The 22176-nt window shown below is 38.0% G+C and overlaps 1 protein-coding gene across 1 annotated transcript in view; it reads right to left on the reverse strand.

Annotated features, from left to right (window-relative positions):
* The window catches only part of WARS2 (tryptophanyl tRNA synthetase 2, mitochondrial), a 291282-nt gene that overhangs the window by 161476 nt on the left and 107630 nt on the right, over positions 1 to 22176 (reverse strand). Inside the window, exon 4 of the mRNA XM_044071488.1 lies at positions 12187 to 12272. Coding sequence (XP_043927423.1) covers positions 12187 to 12272 — 86 coding nt within the window. The remainder of the gene's footprint in view (positions 1 to 12186; positions 12273 to 22176) is intronic.

Here is a 22176-nt window from a genome sequence, read left to right on the forward strand (position 1 = left end):
CACAGACAATGCAGTAGAACCGGAAGTACAGACCAGCGTCATCTGGAGGTGCCATCCTGTGAATGAAGGGCTTTGGTAGAGTCACGCAGAGGCAAGGGAAATATAAAGTGAGCCCATTGCTTGCTTCCCTTACACGAGTACAGGCATGAGTGAGGATGGTAGGAGGGTCTATATTGCCATGTCAACAGGGCTGTTCATCGAACAACCTTACGTTGACATGTACATTGGAATACCTAAACGAACAGCCACAAAAGCAATTTTTTTCCCAGGGAAGAAAATCGCTTGGCCGTTGTAGGGTGTTTGCCATTTCCTCTAATGCAGAGCATTCTCAGATTTGGTATATTTAAGTAAGGGGGTGTGAGGGCACAACCCCCTCACTTCATTGTGTCTGTTTTGCTTTTTGTTGGCCCAGTGATTTTTTCCCCCCTGGGAAAAACGCTTCTGTGGCAGTTCGACATTTCGGAGTAAATGTGTCAACATAAGGGCATTTGATGAACAGCACTGTCGACATGGTAATATAGACGCTGGTAGGACATGCCAAAAATCCAATCCACTAATGTATGGATGACAACTCCCAATCACCCTAGAGAACCAATAGGCCAAAGGACTCTTATTCTAGGAAGAAATTGGCTCGTTAAAAAGGACAAGTAGAGACAAGATAGATGTCAAGTGAAGAGGAGACAAAAATGACAAGTGGAAAGTGATATTTACATTGTCTGTTCAGTCTTTCCTAACAAGCACTCTGTGAAGCTCTTCATCCATAGGTTTTTTTCTGACACTGGATATAAAGTTACCTCAGACTACATAATAAGAACCATGAAAATCAAATGACAGTACGTTTATAGCAGGAGAGAGACAAAAGATATATACGATAATACACAGTAAAGAGATGTGATTTCTCAGAAACTAATATGGTTTATGACCCTGGGGAGAATATTTATTGACATTTGTTAACTGGGAAAGTCCACTGGGTCAGAGAACCCATTTTCAGTAGAGGCCCGGGGAGAAATGCTCCACAGTACACAATACACTTATAAAATAGACATTTTTGACAATGATTAGTACAACAAATTTAGGAAAGGAATTCTAAATTCTAAGCAAATATAGAACAAGTTAATAATTTCATAAGGTTTATACAGAGAATGTACATTTGAAGAAAACAGAGTAGACATTTTGCACATTTATGGAGTTTGTAGTTAGTTAAAAAGTATGTATTTAGGGTGGTTTGTGTGGCAGGTACACGATGGATTATTTAGGTAGTGTGATTTTAAGGCCGTTTTAAAGTTTTAGCGTGGTCAATGAGTTGAGATGGTAGGTTGTTCCATAACTTTGCAATGATATTGGAATACAGACATTTCCCTGCCCTTTTCTGGTAGGAATATAAGTTTGTAGGATGTAGCTGAGTGCAGGGCAGTCATTGGATTTGTACAGCAGCTTGTGTGCTATGGCAAGTTGGGTACACTGGAGGTGGTGGGAAAATTCTAGCCAATTAAGACTGATAGCTTGGCAGTGGTGAAAGCGATATGATGTTCCATTGGCAAATTTGGCTATATTATAGTAGCACAATTGTAGTTTATTTGTAAGGGATGCTTGTAGGTTGGTAAAAATTGCACTACCATGTAGAAGAGGGGATACGTAATGTGCTGGCTAGTTTAGTTTTGGTATTGGTTGTACAGGTAAAATTTATGGCTGTGCAGCTTGCCTAATTTAAAATGTGTTTATAGCGTTTAGGATATGGGGTTATAACAGAGTTTGTCGTCTATTGTTACTCCTAGTAATTTGGCAGTATTTCTATTTCAGTACCATTTTTAGCAAAGATTTTAAAGTCAAAGTCAGGAGCGACTCTAGAGAAAAGTAATTTTTTTTTAGGGTTTAGCATTAGTTGAGAATTGATTAGCCATGATTCGACAAAAGTGAATGCTTTTTGCGTATTTGTGCAGAGATCTGTAAAACTGTTGGAGGTGGATACTAGTGCTGAATCATCTGCATACGGTTTTGGATAGGGGGAGTTTTATGTAAATAGTTTATGAAAATATTAAACCGTAATGGCCCTAGAATGGATCCTTGTGGGACCCCTATGCTGTTCTTCTGGTAATTGGATGGAGAAGTCTGCCACCTAAAAGATGTAGTTAAGAGGTAAACCAGTTAAGGGATTCAAGGGAGCATCCTAAGTTTGATAGTTGATATAGCAACTTTGTGTGACACCATGTCAAAAGTCTTAGAAAGGACCAATAGTATAACTGAGGTAGGATGACTGGCATCAATGGCTTTGTTTAGTGTCTGAAAGAGAGAGTAGGGCAGTAATCGTGCTATGGCCTGGGCGGAAACAGTGTTTGTGGAGGATAGAAGAGCATTCAAGATTTGTGTATGGACACATTTTTCTAATATTTTTGAGAGTGGAGAGAGTATAAAGATAGGATAGTAGTTGGGGAGGTAATGGGAGTTTCCACCTTTATGGATTTTTTTCCATAACAGGGGCACGTGGGATTCTGTAATGGACTAATTATAAGAACGCTAACTGGATAAGCAATTGCACTCGCTGCAAGCTGCAGATATTCAGGGGGAAGGCTGTTAGGAAGTGAGCAAGGTTTAGTTTAATAATTTTAAGATTACAGAGGTGGGTACAGGTTGAAGTGAAAAGTTTTGGACTGAAAGTATTAGTATGATTACTTTTGGGGTGGGTGTTACTGGGTGAGAGGGTGGGCAGCACTGGTGATTAGAGCATGAGTCAGGTGGTGGGTTTTGAATGGTAGTGATGAAGTGGGTGTCATGGGCGATTTGTTGTAGTTTTTTTTTTCCTGGTACAGAGGAGGGATTTTGTAAGCTGCCAGGGTTGAGTGGAAACTGACTTCCAAAACATTTTAGGATTATTGTTACAGGTTGATAGTTTAGAGGAAAAGTAGTCTTTTTTTGTCCTGTATCACTAACTTTTTTGCTTTATGAATTTGCTTGAAATTCAGCTCATTTGTTTAGTTCCATCTTTTAGCCATATTTTCCAAAGCTTGTTTCTAACAATGAGAGAGTTTGTTTTGTTAACCGGGGCCATGACTGATTTTGGTTCGTTTAGTTCGCACTGGAGCTAAGCTGTTGAGAAAATCTCTGTTGAATTACAGCTGCGTCTAGTGGGAGTGTTTTTAATAGGTTAGTTCTGAGCTTTTAAAATGGTTAAGAACTAGTGGTTAAGAATTGGTTTTGGATAAAGTGGGCAAGATGAGGTTCTATAAATGTGTCTTGGCAATTTGGGGAAGAGTCCTATGGGTATAGGCTGGGAGGTGATCACTTAGGTAGGGTGCCCGAGTTTACATAGTTATAGGGGTTCGATACTAGTATCCCAATCTAGGGTGGCTTCAGATTTTGTTGCTAGTCCATGGGTGGGTGTGGAGATGAGCTGTGTGAAACTATGTAGGCTGAAACTATGTGTTGGTGAGGGGGAGACCAAGTTTAACCAGTTTATATTAGTGTCGCCAAGAATTACAGTTTCATGAGATGCATTTGAATTTATCTAGGATAGGAAGTCCAGTGTGTGGGTGTTTTGGCCTGGTGGGATATAAAATTACAGCAATGCAAATGTGTTTGTTATTCAACTGTAGGGATGCAACTGTAGGGATGCAAGTAGGAGCTCTAGGTTCCCAAAAGTGGAAGTAGGTTTTGGATGGTCTATTTGTAGGGAGTTTTGATAGATTAGTGCTACACCACCTCCTTTTTACGAAGTCTATCGGAGCGAATAATGTTGTATCCAGGAGGGAGAATTTCAGTGTCAGTAATGTGTGGATTTAGCCAGGTCTCAGTTACTGCCACAATGTTAGGGGTGTGGACAGTTAGCCAGGAATTGAATTCAGTTACTTTCTTGCAAATACTGCCAGTGTTAATTGTTATGAAGTGTCTCATCAATTGTGTTCATGGCGCGTGAGGAGGGGTAGGATGTCTGAGTAACTTAGCTTATTTAGGTTCAAAGTAAGGGTTTTTGTGTGCAGGAGGTATATGGTGTGAGGTAGTATGTATAGAAGAGGATTCTGACAAAGTAAAGTATTCTGAAGGCTGAATACTGAAAGCAAGCATAATAGGCAATGTGTTGTGTAGACAGTAGGGGGAGTGAGACAGCGAGAGAGCGAGAGCCTGTCTTTTCTAAGTGCAATAAGTGGAAGAAGTTTATTGGGTAATTGAAACTGGGGAGTGGTTAAGTAAAGAATAAATGTAATTGATATGCGGGTGGGTGGGAATGGGGGTAGGGTAAGGGAGCAAAATGAGCCTGGAGCGGAGGGCGAACAGAGCAGGTAAAGCCAGACCTTGAAAACTGGAAAACGCAAGTAATGTGAGCTACAAAACCTAACTCCACAGTTAAATAAAATGCAAGAGTGTGTCAAAAAATATAATTTCCTACACTATTCTTGGAGCTGCCCTAGGGCTATCTTACCATACTAAACTGTTATAGCAGTTACAAAGAAGGATGTGTTTGCTGGTGAAATAATTACAAGCTAGGGATAGAAAGTGGCATTTCAGTTGGGTGTAAGGGAGATGGTAGCAGGCCAGGTAGAATGGGAAGCATTATCTAAGTTTGTAAGCACACCAATAAAGCACTGCCAAATACTGTACTTGGCACAAGTAGGGCTAGTTGTGCTTTCAGGATTATAAGGGGAGATACCATATTCAGAATGGGGAGAGCATGATAGGTATGCACGTTTTAGAAAGGAGTAGAGGTGTTCGGGGGGGGTTACTGTGCAGCGGGCTTCCTTTAATAAAAGGGTAGTTGTGGATATTACAAAGGTTTAGAAAAGCTGGACAGTTTTTTTCAACTTGGTGGGTTTACATGCAGAGGGTCCAGCCCGGACGCTGTTAAATGCAGTTTCAAACTGCTGAGTTGAACATGAGCACTTAAGTGAGATACATAACGTCCTTTAGGTGCAGGGCATAAGGGAGAAGTACACTGCAGAGGTAGCGTTCCGAACATGAGGATGGGTAGGGATTCAAAGATAAGAACTAAATGCTACAAAACACTTTGCTGTATGGATATTTTCCTTGACCATAAGCCTGAGAACATGATTGGCAGGATGTAAAAGCTAGAGACAGAAATGCCTAAAAAAGTATAGTCATAGTTCAAACACAACTTGTTCTGCACTGAGAAAACTGGATGGAAAATGGAACGGAATGGAAAAATAAGGGCAAAGTTATTAATCAGCAAAAGGAATTTATATAGTGAAAATGTACTCTTACAAAAGTCACCGTTTATAAAGTAGCTGCCCTTTAAGCAGAAATTCCTTTGTGAAACTAAACTAGCTTTGCTCTAACATTTTCAAATATTGCTCACCAGCATTATATAAACCAGACAAAATAATTTAACAAATCAAAAACACAGGATTTCATTTTAACGGGCTGTTGAGAAAAACATTTAGTCTGCTATGAATTTACAAGGAAGCTCAGGAGTTGCCTGCAGAATGACAGCTTGGTCTTCAGGCTGAATTTCTGCAGACTATAAAGTCAGGGTTTTCAGATGTACGTAGATTAAGTAGGTTCTGACCAAGTTAACAGAAGAACCTGTTCTTCCACCAGTTACTTTAGGAGGATAGTATCAGTGCAATCCTATTAACTCTCTAGGATACACTTTCTTAGTCCTCCAGGATAAAAATGACATGCAATCAAATACTTGCACAGAACCATTACATTTTATTTGGATGCGTAAATCGAAGTCTTTAAAACCCAAGTTGTTCTAAATAAAACCGTGAATTAGTATCCAGAATAAAAACAAAAAAGCACCTCATTACAATAAATTAACCGAGACTGGTTTGATGCATGCACAAATTTTAATCAAATTTTACCTCTTTCACACGAGATCAAAGGTTCAGGCAAGTTAAAATATTCTATATTTAATGTTACTTTGATATAGCCAGTACACTGAAGTGTACTACTCCATCTCACTTACATTACTGCAGCTAACATTTCAAGTTTAGTTGCAACTAGAAATATTAAAGATTAGAGTCAATTAAGATGTTTACAATGTATTTTATGACAAGTTGTACAGAATACAGTATACTATTTTCACACATGTAGATATACCAATGCTGTAAACATATTTTGCTTAAATATAACAATTGATGTTGCTCAATCTAAGAATTATACTGAAATTAGGAATTCTGACAGTCATTTCATTTCGATATGGAACCTTGACAAAGTTTTTCAAGGAGATGTTTTATATGTTCTCTGACCTTTTCTTCATGCATTAACATATATTTAAAAGTTAAAGGTTTCTTACATTAATCAGGAAACTTGAAAACATGGATTATCTTCAATTTGAACACTCAACAAATCTATTCTTGTCAACTAGTCTTAAGACACTGGCAACATTTACATGTACTACAAATCTTTTATAGTTTTAGAATGCAATAACAGATAATTATACATGTATAATAAGTTTTGAACTTATCTAATTGGTTTGCACTCTCACCCTTCTGTAGATCTAAATGAAAACTCTTGGAATTTATTGTTCTAATAAGTCATGCTCTGACAGATAACCAGTTATCTTCACACTTAAATGGGACATTTATAACCAGTTATGGTATTGTTTCTAATATACTAATTCTATTATATTTGTTCATAATTCTGTTAGAATTATGTTAAGAGAAGGGAGGAGATGAAAAAGGTTTTAAATGATTTTTTTTTTATGGAGAAAGACCAATTTGTATATTCTGAAATCTCACTTTAGGAGATTGAAAACATGAGTGTTAATATACATCTTTCTTACAATTTTGAGAGTATATATATATATATATATATATATATATATATATATATATATATATATATATATATAAATAAATAAATAAATAAATGTATACACACTGATCTAGGACGTTTGATCAAAAGATCAAACGTCAGAATCCATAACCACCGAACACTAATGAAAGCGCTTTCGTTAAAGAGCGTTAAAAAAAAAAAAACTACATTAACGTTTCTGCAGGGGGGGCTTTGCCCCCTGCACCCCCCTACTTTAATATTCTCCCTCAGAGACCACACTACAGTGGGGAAAAAGGAATTTTCCCTTACCTGCACCGTAGTATGGCCTCTACAACAGGCATACTTATGCGAAAGTGCTTCTTCGGTAAAAGCACTATACTCACCCTTAATGGATTTGGACGTTTGATCTTTCTATCAACCGTCCTGGATCCACATAGAAATAAGTTTACACTATATATATATATATATATATATATATATATATATATATATATATGTATATATATATATATATATATATAGATATATATATATATATATATGTGTGTGTACACACACACACAAAAATAATTACTCCATGTGTAGGTTTTTTCTTTTGCCCAAGACCCCCTTTTAAACATATTAAAATACAAAATATGCAACTTTGTTTAATTCCATATTCTAGAAAAAAATTAAATGTTAATTGTCTAAATAATGTTAGAGGTCAGACTTGCTCAAATATTTAGAACTAAAACAACATGTTGTATTCCTTCAAGAGACAATTTATTCCTACAAAACTGATAATCAGTTTTGGAATTTACAACCTTAATTCAATCTTCCTTTAAATATAAAAAAGCACAAAAACACATGGGTAATTAATATAAAATTCTAGGACAGGATTTGGACTGTTCCCTGGACTGGGAATCAAATTAGCCCCAAATCATCTTGATTTAAAGGGAAATTTAATAATAGGAGGCAATTTTAACTGCCTTTTACAGGATTCTAAATCTAACTCTGGTAGAAAATTCAAATTACTCCCTTTTGCTAAATCTTTTAGAGCATGGAGAGATTTTAATATAAAAGATGCATTTAATTGAAAGAACTCTTTAGATTTTACCCACTCTTTCAATTATGGTACTCAAAACGAGAACAGATATTGACTTTTCAAAATATTACATCGAAAATATCCAATTTTGATATATTTTCTTTTTTAGACCATAATGCATTAATATTAACAGAAATCAGTTTTACAGAACTGATTTTTATTAACAGAATTCCATCATATATCAAAATGAAATATAAAAGGATTAGAGGAGATCTAACTTAATAGTATAAGGACTCATTTAAAGCATGTATTTATGGCAAGAATCTCCTGGTATAAACAAATTAAAGGAATGGAATAAAGAACGGTTAGATATCCAATTAAACATAAATAAGTTACCAATTCAGGAGATAGTAGGGATGAGAATTCAATAAGAAATGCAATCGTTGTCCCATAAAAGTGAATTGGATTTGGAAAAAAAAAAAAAACTTGCCTCATCTTGCAGACATTTACAATGACAGAAATTAAATTGCAAACAATTTAAGAGTTAAATACCAAAATGAATACATTATAAACTCTGATGTTGGCGATTCGAAGTTAAATCAAAAAGAGGGACTTTAATAGCTATTAAACACTGATCAATCTTTAGTTGACATTTCTTCACAAAAATAAATCTATTAAAACCTATTTCTTTACAAGAAAGCAACATTATTAAATCTAATAAATCCCATTGAAATGATAGTATAATACCAGAATTATCTATACTCAAGTTACAATAAATCTACACAATACAAAATCTAGTTCTAATGCCACCTTTGTGGATTTACTCTCCAATTACTCCAAGTATAAAAGGAGGAAAAACCCTCAGATGTGTTCATATACACTTACCTCATTGCTTAAAGTAGATGTCAATCTTAGCTGACCAAATGAAACTGATTAAGCTGATTTTACCAAACAGTTAAGTCTGGATCAATCTGGGTTTATTCACAAAAGCAAACTGACAATAAAACATTACAGATGTGATGGAAAATAGGAAAGCTGAATCTTAAGAATAGGAAAATAATTTGATTCATTAGATTAGACAATACTTTAAATAATCCCAATTGATTTTCTTTCACAGTTAAAATGGCTATTTATAATAGTAAAGCATAATTATGTTCATATACTTCAAATTTAATAATTTTAACAAAAGGAACTAAACAAGGCTATCCTCATTCCCCTTTATTAATGTAGCTATTGAGATACTTGTAATTCTTATTAATTCAAATACAAATATTCAAGGTTTAGAGCTTAATCAGGAATAAGATTCTAAAATTCTTACTGGATGATATCCTTTTAACCATTAAAATTCTTCTGAAACAGCCTTGAGAATGAGAAATCTCAAAAAAAGTCTAACTTAACAGTTCCAAATCTAATTATATCCTAATCAATAAATATAGATATTGATGAGTTCACTAATTATATCTAGGGATTTATGTTTTTAACAATACAGAAGAGACCATAAATTAGAATTATGAAACATCTCTAACAATGCTTGGAATAAAATTTACACTTCAAGATAAATTAAAATAATTTCTGAAGTTCTCAATCTTATTACCACCTAAAGAAACATCAATACATTTGTACACTGTTTACAGTATCCAAATAAAGATTAAATATAAAACCATCGCTTCAGACCTTGGAAATACAGGGGGTGCAAGTTTTGCAAATGTAGAAGCTTTTGCGAAAGCATCAATTATAAGATAACTGGTTAGATGCCAGTTACAGATGTACTGGAAAAATATTACATTCTCACTTGCTTAATGTTAAAAATTTTATTTTTTTTTTATTATTTCCAAGTATAGTCAAGCTGCTACAAATTCCCCATTCAATTCAACTTGCATACATTTAACAAGTAAAATTAGAAATTTTGGTTTGAATCACTCCTTTGTCATTAGAAAAATGTCATTAGTAAGTTACCAGTTCACATATTTAACTCTGAAAAAAACACTAATTATGGCTACCAATGTTTTGAAGGAATTGCAGTTAAAAACAAAATCAACTATTTGTTTAGAGTTTTACATAACGTAATTAATCTACAATTATCAATTCAAACTAGGTTCTCTTATCCAAAAGTTTTAATTCTCCAAAATGGATACAAATTGTATTTGAAATTTACAAACAGAGAATTTGATAATTCTAACTTAAAAACTTAAGGAACTTTTTCCTCTAAACAGTATTCTAGTTCTTACTAAACAAAAACTTCTCTACCCTATTAAAAATATTTCTTGGAACCTTTACTGGAGTATATTTACTTGGACAATTTTTTTTTTTTTTTTAAACTCCTGTAAAGGTTGCCACTTACTAGGTTATTAGGTTACTACTGAATGCTGGAGATGTAATAAACACTAAGGCTAATTGGGTCACATGTTTTATGAATGCTTTGTGGTTCGCAAATTCTGGGTAAAAGTTAAAGATTTTTTCAAAGCTTTATGGAATGATACAGTCAGGGAAAACAATACACTGGAAACAGAAAACTCAAAGAAAGACTAATGACTTGGACTATAGTCGCTTTGGCCTAAAAAACTCACAAGAAACTGGAATTTCATCAGAAACAAAATTTGAAGACTTTACCCTTTTAAATGACACCAACTAAACTATAAGAAAATAATTTATCCTGACAAATTAAGATTAATCCTTGGTTGAAGGTTTTGGCCATTATTGATCTTTTTCTTCATCTATTTAAACATTTTAGATTTAGATTTCTTATTCTTGTCTTGATTTATTAATTCTTTGGTCTCAGGCTACTGTACATATTGTAAATAGTTATAATTTCTTTAAAACATGATTTTATTCATGCATTCCATTACATTCCCATTCTTGTCATTTGTAGTCATATTCAAAATTCTTAATACTTAAAAATGTTTCTGAAATGCTTGTAAACAAGTGAAACAAATGCAAAAGAAAAATAAGAAAACAAGTAAAACAAATTGAATATCTTGGGCACACCACTGATTGAGATGAGGAAGAGAAGGATGGAGGAGTTAGAGGTTCACACAATCTGCAGGCCATCACAGCCCAGGCAACAAACCATATTCAACAATAGGAACCTGCACCAAAGTTACTTGTAAAAAATCGAATAGTGTAGAAATACGAAGAGGTAAACCACTAGAATATATCCAAAGCGTTTATTGTAGCCACAAACGGAAAAAAAATATACACGCAACTGCCAGACATGAATGCTTTTAAAATCCTTCCATGCGTTTTTGTCTATTCACTTGACTTCATCTACTCCACATTATTTATATATATATATATATATATATATATATATATATAAATTGTTGCAGCCAATAAAAATCATTATTTGATCAATTTCCCGCTAATTTGTTTAAAACAATTCATTTAATACATAAAAATATTGTGTTGAAACTTAAAGTATTGTATTTTATAACTTATGATGATTAAAAAAAAATATTTGTAGGTAAAAACACTTACACCTTTATTTGTATAAAACATTCATTTTCCTAAATATATATATATATATATATATATATATATATATATATATATATATCTATAAAAAGAGCGGAGTAGATGAAGTTTGTATTTATCTGATGAAGTCAATGAATAGACGAAAACGCATGGAAGGATTTTAAAAGCGTTAATGTCTGGCAGTTGCGTGTATATTTTTCCCGTTTGTGGCTACAATAAACACTTTGGATATATTCTAGTGGTTTACCTCTTCATATTTCTGCACTATTCGATTTTTTACAACAAACCATATTCAAAAATTTAACTAGTCTCAAACTGGGGTGGCGGACAATTTGAGGCTGTGCATCCAATTATCTGGCTTTACCTTGTAGTTGGCAATCATGCTACCCTGCTTGACATGCAATACAAGTTTGTTCCAGAGATGTCCAATGTTTTGTCCTCCTTTAACCTGATACTTCATGCTGCATTCACAAATCACTGAACCGTCAGAGCCCTAAAAAGGCTCTGCCAGCTACTGCTCCCCTCCAGTCAGGATGGGCAAGCTACCAGTAACAGCTCATTCACCTCTACACCCCCTTTACTTTAGCCATTGGGTCTGCCAGTCAGGGCTCAGACTGGTTTGCACCACAGAGCCACCAGACTTTATAGTTCACCTTGCGTATCACCTCCAATTCTATTAGGAAATGTGAAAAATAGGCAGATGTATACAACATTTCAATCAAAGGCAAAATAAAAATTCTGTAACCTGTACCAATGTGGTTGAAACAAAAGCAGAAGTGCAAATCAGTTTGAAAGGACAGATTTAATGCTGAATGTTTATGTAATACGAGTTATACCCACCCAAAAATGGGACTTAGTAGCAAAAAAAGAGGGCATTCAATATTCTTACACAATGCATTACAGTTTTGCATGCTTTATGAAAAGTTATTGATGCTATAACACTTCGTGGTACACTGTCTTACTTGTACAGCAGTATATCCGCAGCCTGCAATACTGGATAGGTAAATAAGCCAACACTCCCACCACTTTTAGATCCTGCACTCTTCACCTGGTCAAAAAAAGTTAATGTTAAGCGTTAGGAAACGTTTTTTTAAACGCAGTAAAATGTGTCCTTTAGCAGATTGTGTTCATAAAGTAGACAGTGCAAAGTCTGAGAAAACAAATGTATGGTGCTTCTACTAGGAGTGTAAACATCCTCTAACATTAAAATAGTTAGACCTTCAAAATGACTCAAAGGATCATTCTCTGCTGCATTCACTTCTTATAGCACCTTCAGCAATTCATTTAAGGCAAACATTTTACAACTGGTTAACTTTTTAGCCACCTTGGCCATCACTCATTTTCACAGGTGTCCCAGGCAACAGATTATAAACAGATCTAAATCGTACAAATACAGCTAAACAGGATTGCACTGGAGACAATTTACAATGGATATTACAGTGACAAATCTAAATTGAATCAACATGCAGACATTTTAGTGTGAAACTGTGCACAGTACTTACTGTTTAATAATTCAGCAGGCTGTAAACGAAGGAAAGTACAACATGGTTTACTGAAAAGGATACTGCTAACAGCCACCCATCCCCTAGGCCTACTTCTCTGCATCTAAGGCCATGCATTCATTCTCAGTTTTCCATGGGTAAGGTTTTGCTGACACCACTATAGCAATTTTACTGATCATGTTTAAACATAAATGGGGTTAGAGTGACAGGAAAAAAAAACTGTCTAGTCCATTAAATGATGCTTCACAGCTGAAGAACTTTCAAGGGTTTTTTCTTCTAATCACTGAAAATGTATTAGAAGAAAAAAAACTGAAACCGGTGATTCATCTTACGTGGGACTGTAGGTAGTATATTACTACATGACATTTTAGACCACCGTTACTTGCACCCCAAGTGGTTTGATTCATCTGCCTAATTAGTCTGCCCTAGAATTAAACTTTATTTGCTCTCTCAGCGCACCACACTAGATACTTAAAATAACTGGTTTCCTTGGATTAGATTCAGAGATTAGAAAGTACAGTTTTGTACCTACCATAAATGTAGATGTCCGAACTGGATAGCATCTGCAGTCATACCAAGTGGGTTGTCCTGTCGTCAGGCAGCCCTGCAGTCTTCCAAAGTCTGGGTCCGGCTGATGTCGCACTCCACCCGACGTCATCTCTGTTGGTCTTGGTATAAAAGCATCAGCCAGCCATTTTCCTCAGTGTTTCTTGCCCCAGATGCCAGTAGCCCTCTTGCAGGCTAAAATTTGGATAGATGCCAATGTTTCCAAATAGATAGAGGTAAACACAACAATAAGCATATATGTACATATATACAAACAAATACACCATAAAGACTCCCCAACAGCTAGCTATTAGGAGGGTAAACACCCTAGGAGTACCACAGAGGGAAGGAGGGAGGGTAATCCTGACTGCAGATGCTATCCAGTTCGGACATCTACATTTATGGTAGGTACAAAACTGTACTATGTCCTTCATGGATGCATCTGCAGTCATAAGGTAGAATACCATAGCCAACTAGGGAGGAGGATAAAAGTAGATTATGGTGTGTTTAGGATCCCTTGCAGTACAGCAGTGGCAAACCCTGCTCGGGATCTGGAATATAGAGGCAAATTATAATGCTTGGCAAATGTATGCACGGAGGTCCAAGTAGCCTCAATAATGTCTTTGGTTGCCACTCCTCGTAAGAAGGCTGTGGTAGTGGCTGTTGCCCTTGTAGAATGAGGTCTTATGTTCTGTGGAATTGGTTTTCCATGGAAGGAGTAACAGTATCGTATGCAATTTCCTATCCATTTGGAGATTGTCTGTTTGGAAATAGCTTTTCCTTCCCTTCCTGTTGCATAGGCTACAAAAAGTTGGTCAGTCTTTCTGCTATTTTTGTTCTGTCCAAGTAGTAGCGTAGCTGTCTATGTACATCCAAGGTATGCAGTATTCTTTCCCCTCTGTTTTGTGGGTTGGGAAAGAAGGTAGGTAGGTGGATTGCCTGGTTTAAAGATACTCTGGATACCACCTTGGGCATAAATGTAGGATTAGTCCTCATGGACACTATCTTGGTGGAAGATTAGGAAGGGTTGCACTGCCATTAAGGCCTGTAGTTCTGAAACCCTCCTTGCTGAAGTAATTGCCAGTAGGAAAGCAGTTTTCCATGACAGGTGTTGTAGGTCTGCTGTTGCTGCTGGTTCAAAGGGTGATAGTGTCAACTTTTCTAGCACAAAGTTTAAATCCCAAGCTGGTAATGGTGGTTTCCTTGGAGGTTTTACATTCTTGATTCCTCTGAGGAACTGCCTGAGCAAAAATCAGGTGGATCAAAGCTGTATTCTGCTGAAATAGCTGATGCATGTATCTTGATGGAGGAGTAGGACAGGCCTGAATGAAGAAGTTCGGCCAGATACTCCAGAATGTTAGGCATATCTATGTTTGACACATCTTTTCCTCTTTCCGTACTCCAAATGACAAACCTTTTCCATTTTCCAGCATAGTTCCTTCTTGTTGAAGGTCTGCGTGCTTCAAGAATAATGTCTTTAACTCTTTGGGAAAGTTCTGGATTAGCTGCTGCTATGTGATGTTCCATGCAGTCAGTTGCAGCGTTTTAGGTTTGGATGTATGATGCTGTAGTTGTTCTGAGTTAACATCAAAGGCATCAGGGTATTGGCCACATATTGTTCGAGACATGCTCTTCAGTAGTGGGTACCAGTGTTGTCTTGGCCAGTTTGGAGCTATCAGGATTATCCTTGGGCGTTCTTCCTTGATTTTTAGTAGTACCTTGTGTATCAAAGGAAGAGGTGGGAATGCATATGCTGTTAGGCCTTTCCAGTTGAAGGAGAGTGAGTCCACTTTCCATGCTAGTGGGTGGAATGTCCTTGTGCAGAATTTTTGAGCTGGTGATTGAGAGGTGATGCGAATAGGTCTATCTGTGGCATTCCCATTTCTTTGAGATGGTCTTGAAGATGTCCGCAGCTTCCATTCGTGGGCATCGAAGTGGTTCTGCTTAATATGTCTGCTAGAGTATTGTCTTTCCCCGGTACAAATATTGCCTGTAACTGAATGTTGTAGCTGAGTGCCAGGGTCCACAGCTCCAAGGTCATTCTGCATAGGGGGTATGAATGAGTGCCTCCCTGTTTGTTGATGTACCACATGACTGTGGTGTTGTCTGTCCTTATCATCAACTGGCCCTCTGAGGAATGGTTTGAACTTTTGAACTGCCAGTTTTACTGCCAGCATTTCTTTTAGATTGATGTGCAGGTGAAGTTGATCCTGTGTCCACAATCCTTGCATGCATTTGTCCAGCATGTGGGCCCCCCATCCTAGGTCTGAAGCGTCTGTTGTGATGGTCTGGCTTGGTTGACATCTGCGAAAGGGTAGGCCTGGGTTTGACTGGCATGCCTGAGCCCACCATAGGAACTCCTGTTTTAAGCATGGAATTAGTGGGATTTCGGTTTCTAGACTGTGTCTGTGTTGGGACCATAAATTCTTTAGGTACCACTGTAGTTTCCTCATATGTAGTCTGGCAAATGGGACCAAGATTATGCATGATGCCATGAAGCCCAAGGCCTGCAGAACTTTTCTTGCTGTTAACTTGTTCAGTTTTGTTAGTGCCAAGAAGTAAGGAGGAAGTTCTTTTTGTTTTTCTGTAGTCAGGAATGCCATTTGTTGTACTGTGTCCAATTCCGCCCAAGAATGTCCTTGTTTGGGATGGTATCAGCCTTGACTTTTGTAAATTGACTGTGTATCCCAGTCCTTGTAGCAAGTAAATGACCCTTTGTAAATCTGTTGTCAGCTTGCTTTTGTTGTCCCCTTGTAGCAGGCAGTCGTCCAGGTATGGGTAAATTTGAATTCCTGTAGTCTGCAATGGGCGATCACTGATGCCAGGCATTTTGTGAATACTCTGGGCAGTAGATAAGCCAAAGGGCAATGCTGAGAATTGATAGTGCTCTGATCCTGCAAGAAATCTGAGGTATCTTCTGCAGATTGGTCGAATGGGGACGTGCAGGTATGCCTCCTTGAGATCTAGAGTTACCAGCCAAGACTCCTTGCCCAGCATGGGAAGAAGTTGCTGTAGGGTCAGCATTTTGAATTTTGGGACAATGATGTATGTATTTAAGGTGGACAGGTCGAGAATTGGTCTCCAACTTTTTCCTTTCTTGGAACTAGGAATAGTCTGGAATAGAACCCTTTCCTTGTTCTGCTGTTTTCCACAGCTCTCATGTTTGCTAACTCCATTATCTGGCGTAGAGCCTCTGTTTTTGATTTGGAGGTAGATTTGGCATTCCTCTTTTGACTGGTAAAGTGTGGAAGTGAAACCGGTAACCTTGATCTATGGTTTGTAAAATCCACTTGTCTTTTGTTATGTAGTGTCAGTTCTTTGAAAATAAGGTTAACTTTCAGAGGAGCTGCTATTTGTTCCCTGGTAGGCGGATTTAGGATTAAGTCACTGTGGTTGTGCTGATGTAGTGGCAGTGGCTGTGTCTGTGCCTCTGTTGTTACCTTGCCACTGTCGTCCTCTGTAGGCACCTCCTCTGGATTGGTTTCTGCCTCTGGAACGTCTATTCCTGCCCTTTGAAATTTTGTGGAGTCAGGAAAGGACCAATTTTGGCAGGCCAGTTCCTGCTAAACCTTGGGGGTTGAACCTGCAAGAAATCTTTAACAGTTTGAACAGATTTTGCCTTTTCTTCCATTTTCTTCATAACCTGCTGGGCAGGTGTACCAAACAAACTTGTCTTGTCCATAGGAGCATCTAGCAACTTAGCTTTAACATGATCCGGTAAAGCTTGTTCCTTTAGCCATGCATGCCTTCTTATCACTGTGCCTGTCATGGCTGATCTAAATGAAGCCTCCAGTGCATCATAGCCACATTTTAAGGAATGGTTGCTAACCTGTTGTATGTTATTTACCATCTCTAATACATACTTCTTATCAAGAGATTCATCAGTGGTTAGTTTTTTAGTTAACTGATCAAGCATAAACTCTTGGTATTGTATCATGTGAAACTGACAGTTTAAAGCTCTAGCTGAAAGAGTAGCTGAAGTGTAGACCTTTTTACCCCATCTGTCTAATGACCTTGCTTCCCTTTCAGAAGGAATAGGGTTTTTAGCTGTGGTCGCGGGTACTGCCTTGGGACCCTGGGGTATAGTTTCTGGGTCTGCAAGTGGGGCCTTGTAAAGGTGGTGATGAGTATCTGGCACCCTGTAAAATCTGTCTGGTTTGGCATGGGCTGGGGGTAAAGAATCTGGAGCGGAGCAAACATCATTGAAAGCATCATCCACCACAGAGAGAACAGGAGGTATAGCTAAGGGCCTGTGCTGTGGGAGGTGCAGAAAGGTCCTAAGTCTTTTTCTGGAGTCTGAAAAATCCTGTTGCTGCCATTGGAACTGTTCTCGCATGGCATGCAAGGTTTCCCCAAAGGAGAATTCTTCTGGTGGGGAAGCAGCTGGAATGGATTCTTCAGCATCAGAATCTTCAAAATTGGAGAAGGAGCCTCTGGCTGGTCAGTTATGTCTGATTCATCAGCAGAATCATCAGAAGACACTGGCTCAGGGGCTCTGCCCTAGGTCTCTTCTCTGGGGGCTGAGAGGCCCTGTCTGGGTGAGATTGAGATCCTCTAATTAAAGAAATTAAATCTTCTGCCAAAAGCATTTGAGAACTAGAAGAGGGCCTGGATGTGGGGGTTTAACAGGCACTGATTTAGTAGTCTTGGCTGCTTTAGCCCTGGCGAAGGCCTTAATGGACATGGCTGCTGGAGGCCTAGCAGCACCGTGCTGGGGTAGAGACATGCAAGGGGCTGGTGTCTGATACGTCAACCACCGTAGTGGGTAAAATTTCTGAGGTCCCTTCAAGAGTTGTAGCAGGGGCCTCACTTGTAAGAATAGGTTCAGCTGTTCTTTGTTCAGTTTTTTCGGTTTGGCGTTTGCTTTACCGTGGTTTCGGCCGAAACCGCGGACCCAGTGTCGGTCTTTATCTTTTTTGGTAGATTGGGTAGTCGAGGATCCGGCGGCATAATGTACGCAAAATCAGTACCGAAAAACTGTTCTGCAAACTCTGACCGGCGCCTAAGCGTTCGTCGGTTGAAAGAGGCACAGGCGAACAGGCTGCTACGTCGTGGGCTGGGCCTAAACAAGGCAGACAGTAAGTGGAAATCTTTATGAGGTATTTGTTTCCCACAGGTTAAACAATTGTTAACTTTTTCTGACATCGGCTGAGGCAAGAAAGAGTCCCCAGCGTACTTAGCTTTAGAAGTCTTGATAGTATTGTAGAAGTAATCTCTGGATCCGACCGACCGGCACTTGCGAACAGCTTCTGCTTGAGCGCGCGGCAAGAAAGACTGAGGAAAATGGCGTCGGCTGATGCTTTTATGCGAAGACCAACAGAGATGGCGTCGGGTGGACATCAGCGCCGGACTTTGGAATCCGGCCGACTGCAGGGCTGCCTGACGACAGGACAACCCACTTGTTATGACTGCAGATGCATCCATGAAGGACATCTAGGCTAACTGCCCTTGCAGGCAATTTTAAGCCTAGCCAATTACCCCAAGAGAATCAAACCCTGCACCTTGCGTTCATAAGGTAAACACCTTAACCATTATGCCAGCCTCCCTCCCTAAATGAGTAACCTGAAAATCCATTACACGCTAAATAGTGCAGGGTACGTTTCTGGTGCAAGACCACAGATCTCACATTTTTAATCTACCAGGTTCTTAAAGCTCATTCTACTTCCACGTTTAACCATGTTCGATCCAAAGTCTGTTAAATATAGGTCTACATTAGAACACTGTAAACTACTTTAACACTAATTTTAACATGGAGGTTTTTGCTCCGGGCCTCCAGTAAAGTGACACTGCTCAGTCAGATCATCCTGGCCATCAAACAGATAAAAATACCATCTAGCTTCTGATTTTCTCAGATACTATGGTTTCACAATTTTAATGGACTTTGTAGGTTTAATTATTCACAGTTTTAGCAAGGAGCAGTGCATTTTAAGGGGACCCTGTAAATTACGGATTTACTATTTTGTGTATTTAGCAGTTTTACAGCTTCATCAGCATAAAAGTAAACCTGGCTCAAATTACATTTCACTGTGAGGATCTTTAGTTAATGCCTTTTAAGCTTACTTTGACTGTCCAAGTGGTGGTAACAGTGGTGGTAACAGCTGGAGTTATATGCTTATTCCTTATTTATACAAAAGATGGGGAAGTCCATTTCTGCTTCACTGTAGTTCTTTTTCATGTCAGCTTAATATACATCTTTAGCAAACTTGGCTTTCAGTTTTATATACAAAAGACCACGTTCTAGGAAAGTAAGCCATGGTTCCTTGTCTAGATACACTATTCCTATGGTTTCGTACATGGCAAGCTTTTTAATTCCATGCTTTACTACAAGTGACATGCAACCAAAGTACTAAATCAAAATCTTACAATCTAATTGTGTAATTCTCATGCATGGTGCACTTTGAAATTCAACTGCCTGTTCTACAGACTCATCTAGCTCTCTACTAGTCTTATTTTTAATGCGCTCTAATCCAGTTAGAGACAAAACTATACTCACAAATGAAAAACATCCACAAAGTTCATATTTTATATTGTCCTACATTCTTTTCCTCTCAGTTGTCTATTCCATCACAAAAGGTTGATTTAGTTCTACATTATTCATACTGATCAACAGTAAATAACACCTCCCTTTTAGAAATCCAGCTACAGTATTTTTCCTCGAGATTTTCCACTATGCATCTCAGCCAGAGGGCCATCTGTTTTTAAAACCTTAGCCTCCCTTCCCCAATTTGTCCACATCCTTTCTATGGCCACCACCAATTTCTCACCTCTCTGCCTACTGTTGGGATTTTAATCTTCCACATTGTTCTGGACTTTGCCATTACAAACTATTACCCACTAGTTCTTGCAACCTTTGTTTTATCCCTTAGTTTGCACCTACCCCCCAAAAGTACAGATTTTCAGCTAAAGTACTCATCTCTCCTTTTAACTATCCCATCAATTCCATTAGACTCCAAAAGTTTGACTGCATTTATTGCAAACATCTTTCATCGCCCCCATGGGTTTATCACAAGAGCACTCAAGACTGTTTCCTTCCAATAAATCTGTGCACCCCAACCAATTCTCACTTGCATCTGTTGCCATTTCAGGTCTCATGTTAGTTAGCGAAATTACTGTGCATGTACTTATGCATATATTACACACACACACGTATATGTGCATGTACACACACTTCAAATATCTCCAAGCTTACCATATCACTTCCTTAGATATTCTCTGGTACAACATTCCGATATGCCCGTTTTCCAAGCCCTGGTACAACATTCCGATATGCCCGTTTTCCAAGCCCTGCTACAACATTCCAATATACCCGCTCTGTTTTTCCAAGCCCATCTTCTCCACTACCCATATATTTTAATAAGAATTTTTGAGGTTCTTGCTTAACTCATCCACATGCAGGTCATTTAACATATATTCCATTTCTTTAGTGTGTACAGCCTACTGAGATAATGTAGTAGATACTGCTGTTTAGAGTTTTGAGAACAAAATGGACATCAAATCAAAACTGCTCGTTCTTGTGAGGTAAGCAGCTGTGGCATATCTTTTAAGGCATATGCTCCTTGTGACAGTTTGCATGAGCTCAGTTTTCTGTTTCTTCAAACTCGCAGAAGTTTTACATTTTTCTTCACTAAAAACCATTTAGCAGGATACAATACTTTAGACAAATTTATTCCACATTAACAATTTTACCTGCATTTCAAGTGAGCATATATATTTTACTGAACTACTTCAGACTGCAGTCACTCCATGATCTTTACCACCTCCAGTCACTCCATGATCTTTACCACCTCTCCTCCAAAGAGATTATGTTGCAGTATACAAAGATTTTTTTTTATTGTATTAGATTTGAGGGTCAAGTCTCCTGCAGTGATAAAATGTAATCAGTGCAGAGCTGCAAAGCATTGAAAACACTTGGCTTTCCTTAACTCACATTTCATTACAATTTAGATCACTATTAGATGTGCAGCATATATGAACTTTATTGCATTTTTTTAGATTTCCTTTATGCCCTAAACACTTTCTAAAAAGCTGCTACACTGTACTGGAAAATGAAACAACCCTTGCTAGACGCAAGAAAAGCGTCAATGGTGGGGATCATTTCAGGGATAATGTGGGCATGACCAATCTATGATGGCACCCCTTGAAGGCAACATTTATGGGATCACATGAGTTGAGAGGAACAGGCAGCCTTTATGATATGGACGCTCATGTCCCCACCTAAGGCAGGGGTTAAGGCCCATTCATGCAAGGCCAGGATGTCAGCAAGAGCACCAAACTCCCTAAAGCTTTCCTTGATGATGGCCCTACCAGATGGCTTTCACTCCATGGAATCTGCAATGGAGGCCCTGCATTCTTTGGACTACAGTCCATTAATTCCCCATCAGTAGTCACCTATGGTCACTAATCAGAAGGGAGTCCCTACAAAAGAAAAAGGGAAAATTATAATATTGTACTGCCAACTGGACTGTCATTGCTGGAAAAGGTCTGTCGACCAGTACTCCTATTCAATTAAAATGAATAAACAAGCTCAAGGCCTAATAACCAACAAGCTCAACACCTCAGACACCCATGTTTGAACTTGTAGGTGCCCATGTAGTCATCCCATTCTTTCTGAAGGCACAAACTGATATGGTCTCAGCTTAAATAAGGAGGGTTTAATACAGAGTGCAATTTTATTGTTTAACAAGTGCCATCTTGTATTCAGCTCAGAGTATTCTAAGAAAAATGGTTTCATATAAGGGGTCCTTTAATGGTTCCCATGTTGGGCACTGGTTTCCTCTAAGAAGGCAAAAGGACAAGAGGGAAGAGTTGGTCTGTTTACAAGACAATACTTGAAGTCCATTAAATTTTCTTTTTGAAAGATCCTTGTACCCTTTTCAAAAGTAACTACATGCAAGCAAGTGACAG

This window comes from Protopterus annectens, chromosome 5.part0 (assembly GCF_019279795.1).
Source record: "Protopterus annectens isolate FY-2018-M chromosome 5.part0, PAN1.0, whole genome shotgun sequence".
NCBI classification, from domain to species: domain Eukaryota; kingdom Metazoa; phylum Chordata; order Ceratodontiformes; family Protopteridae; genus Protopterus; species Protopterus annectens.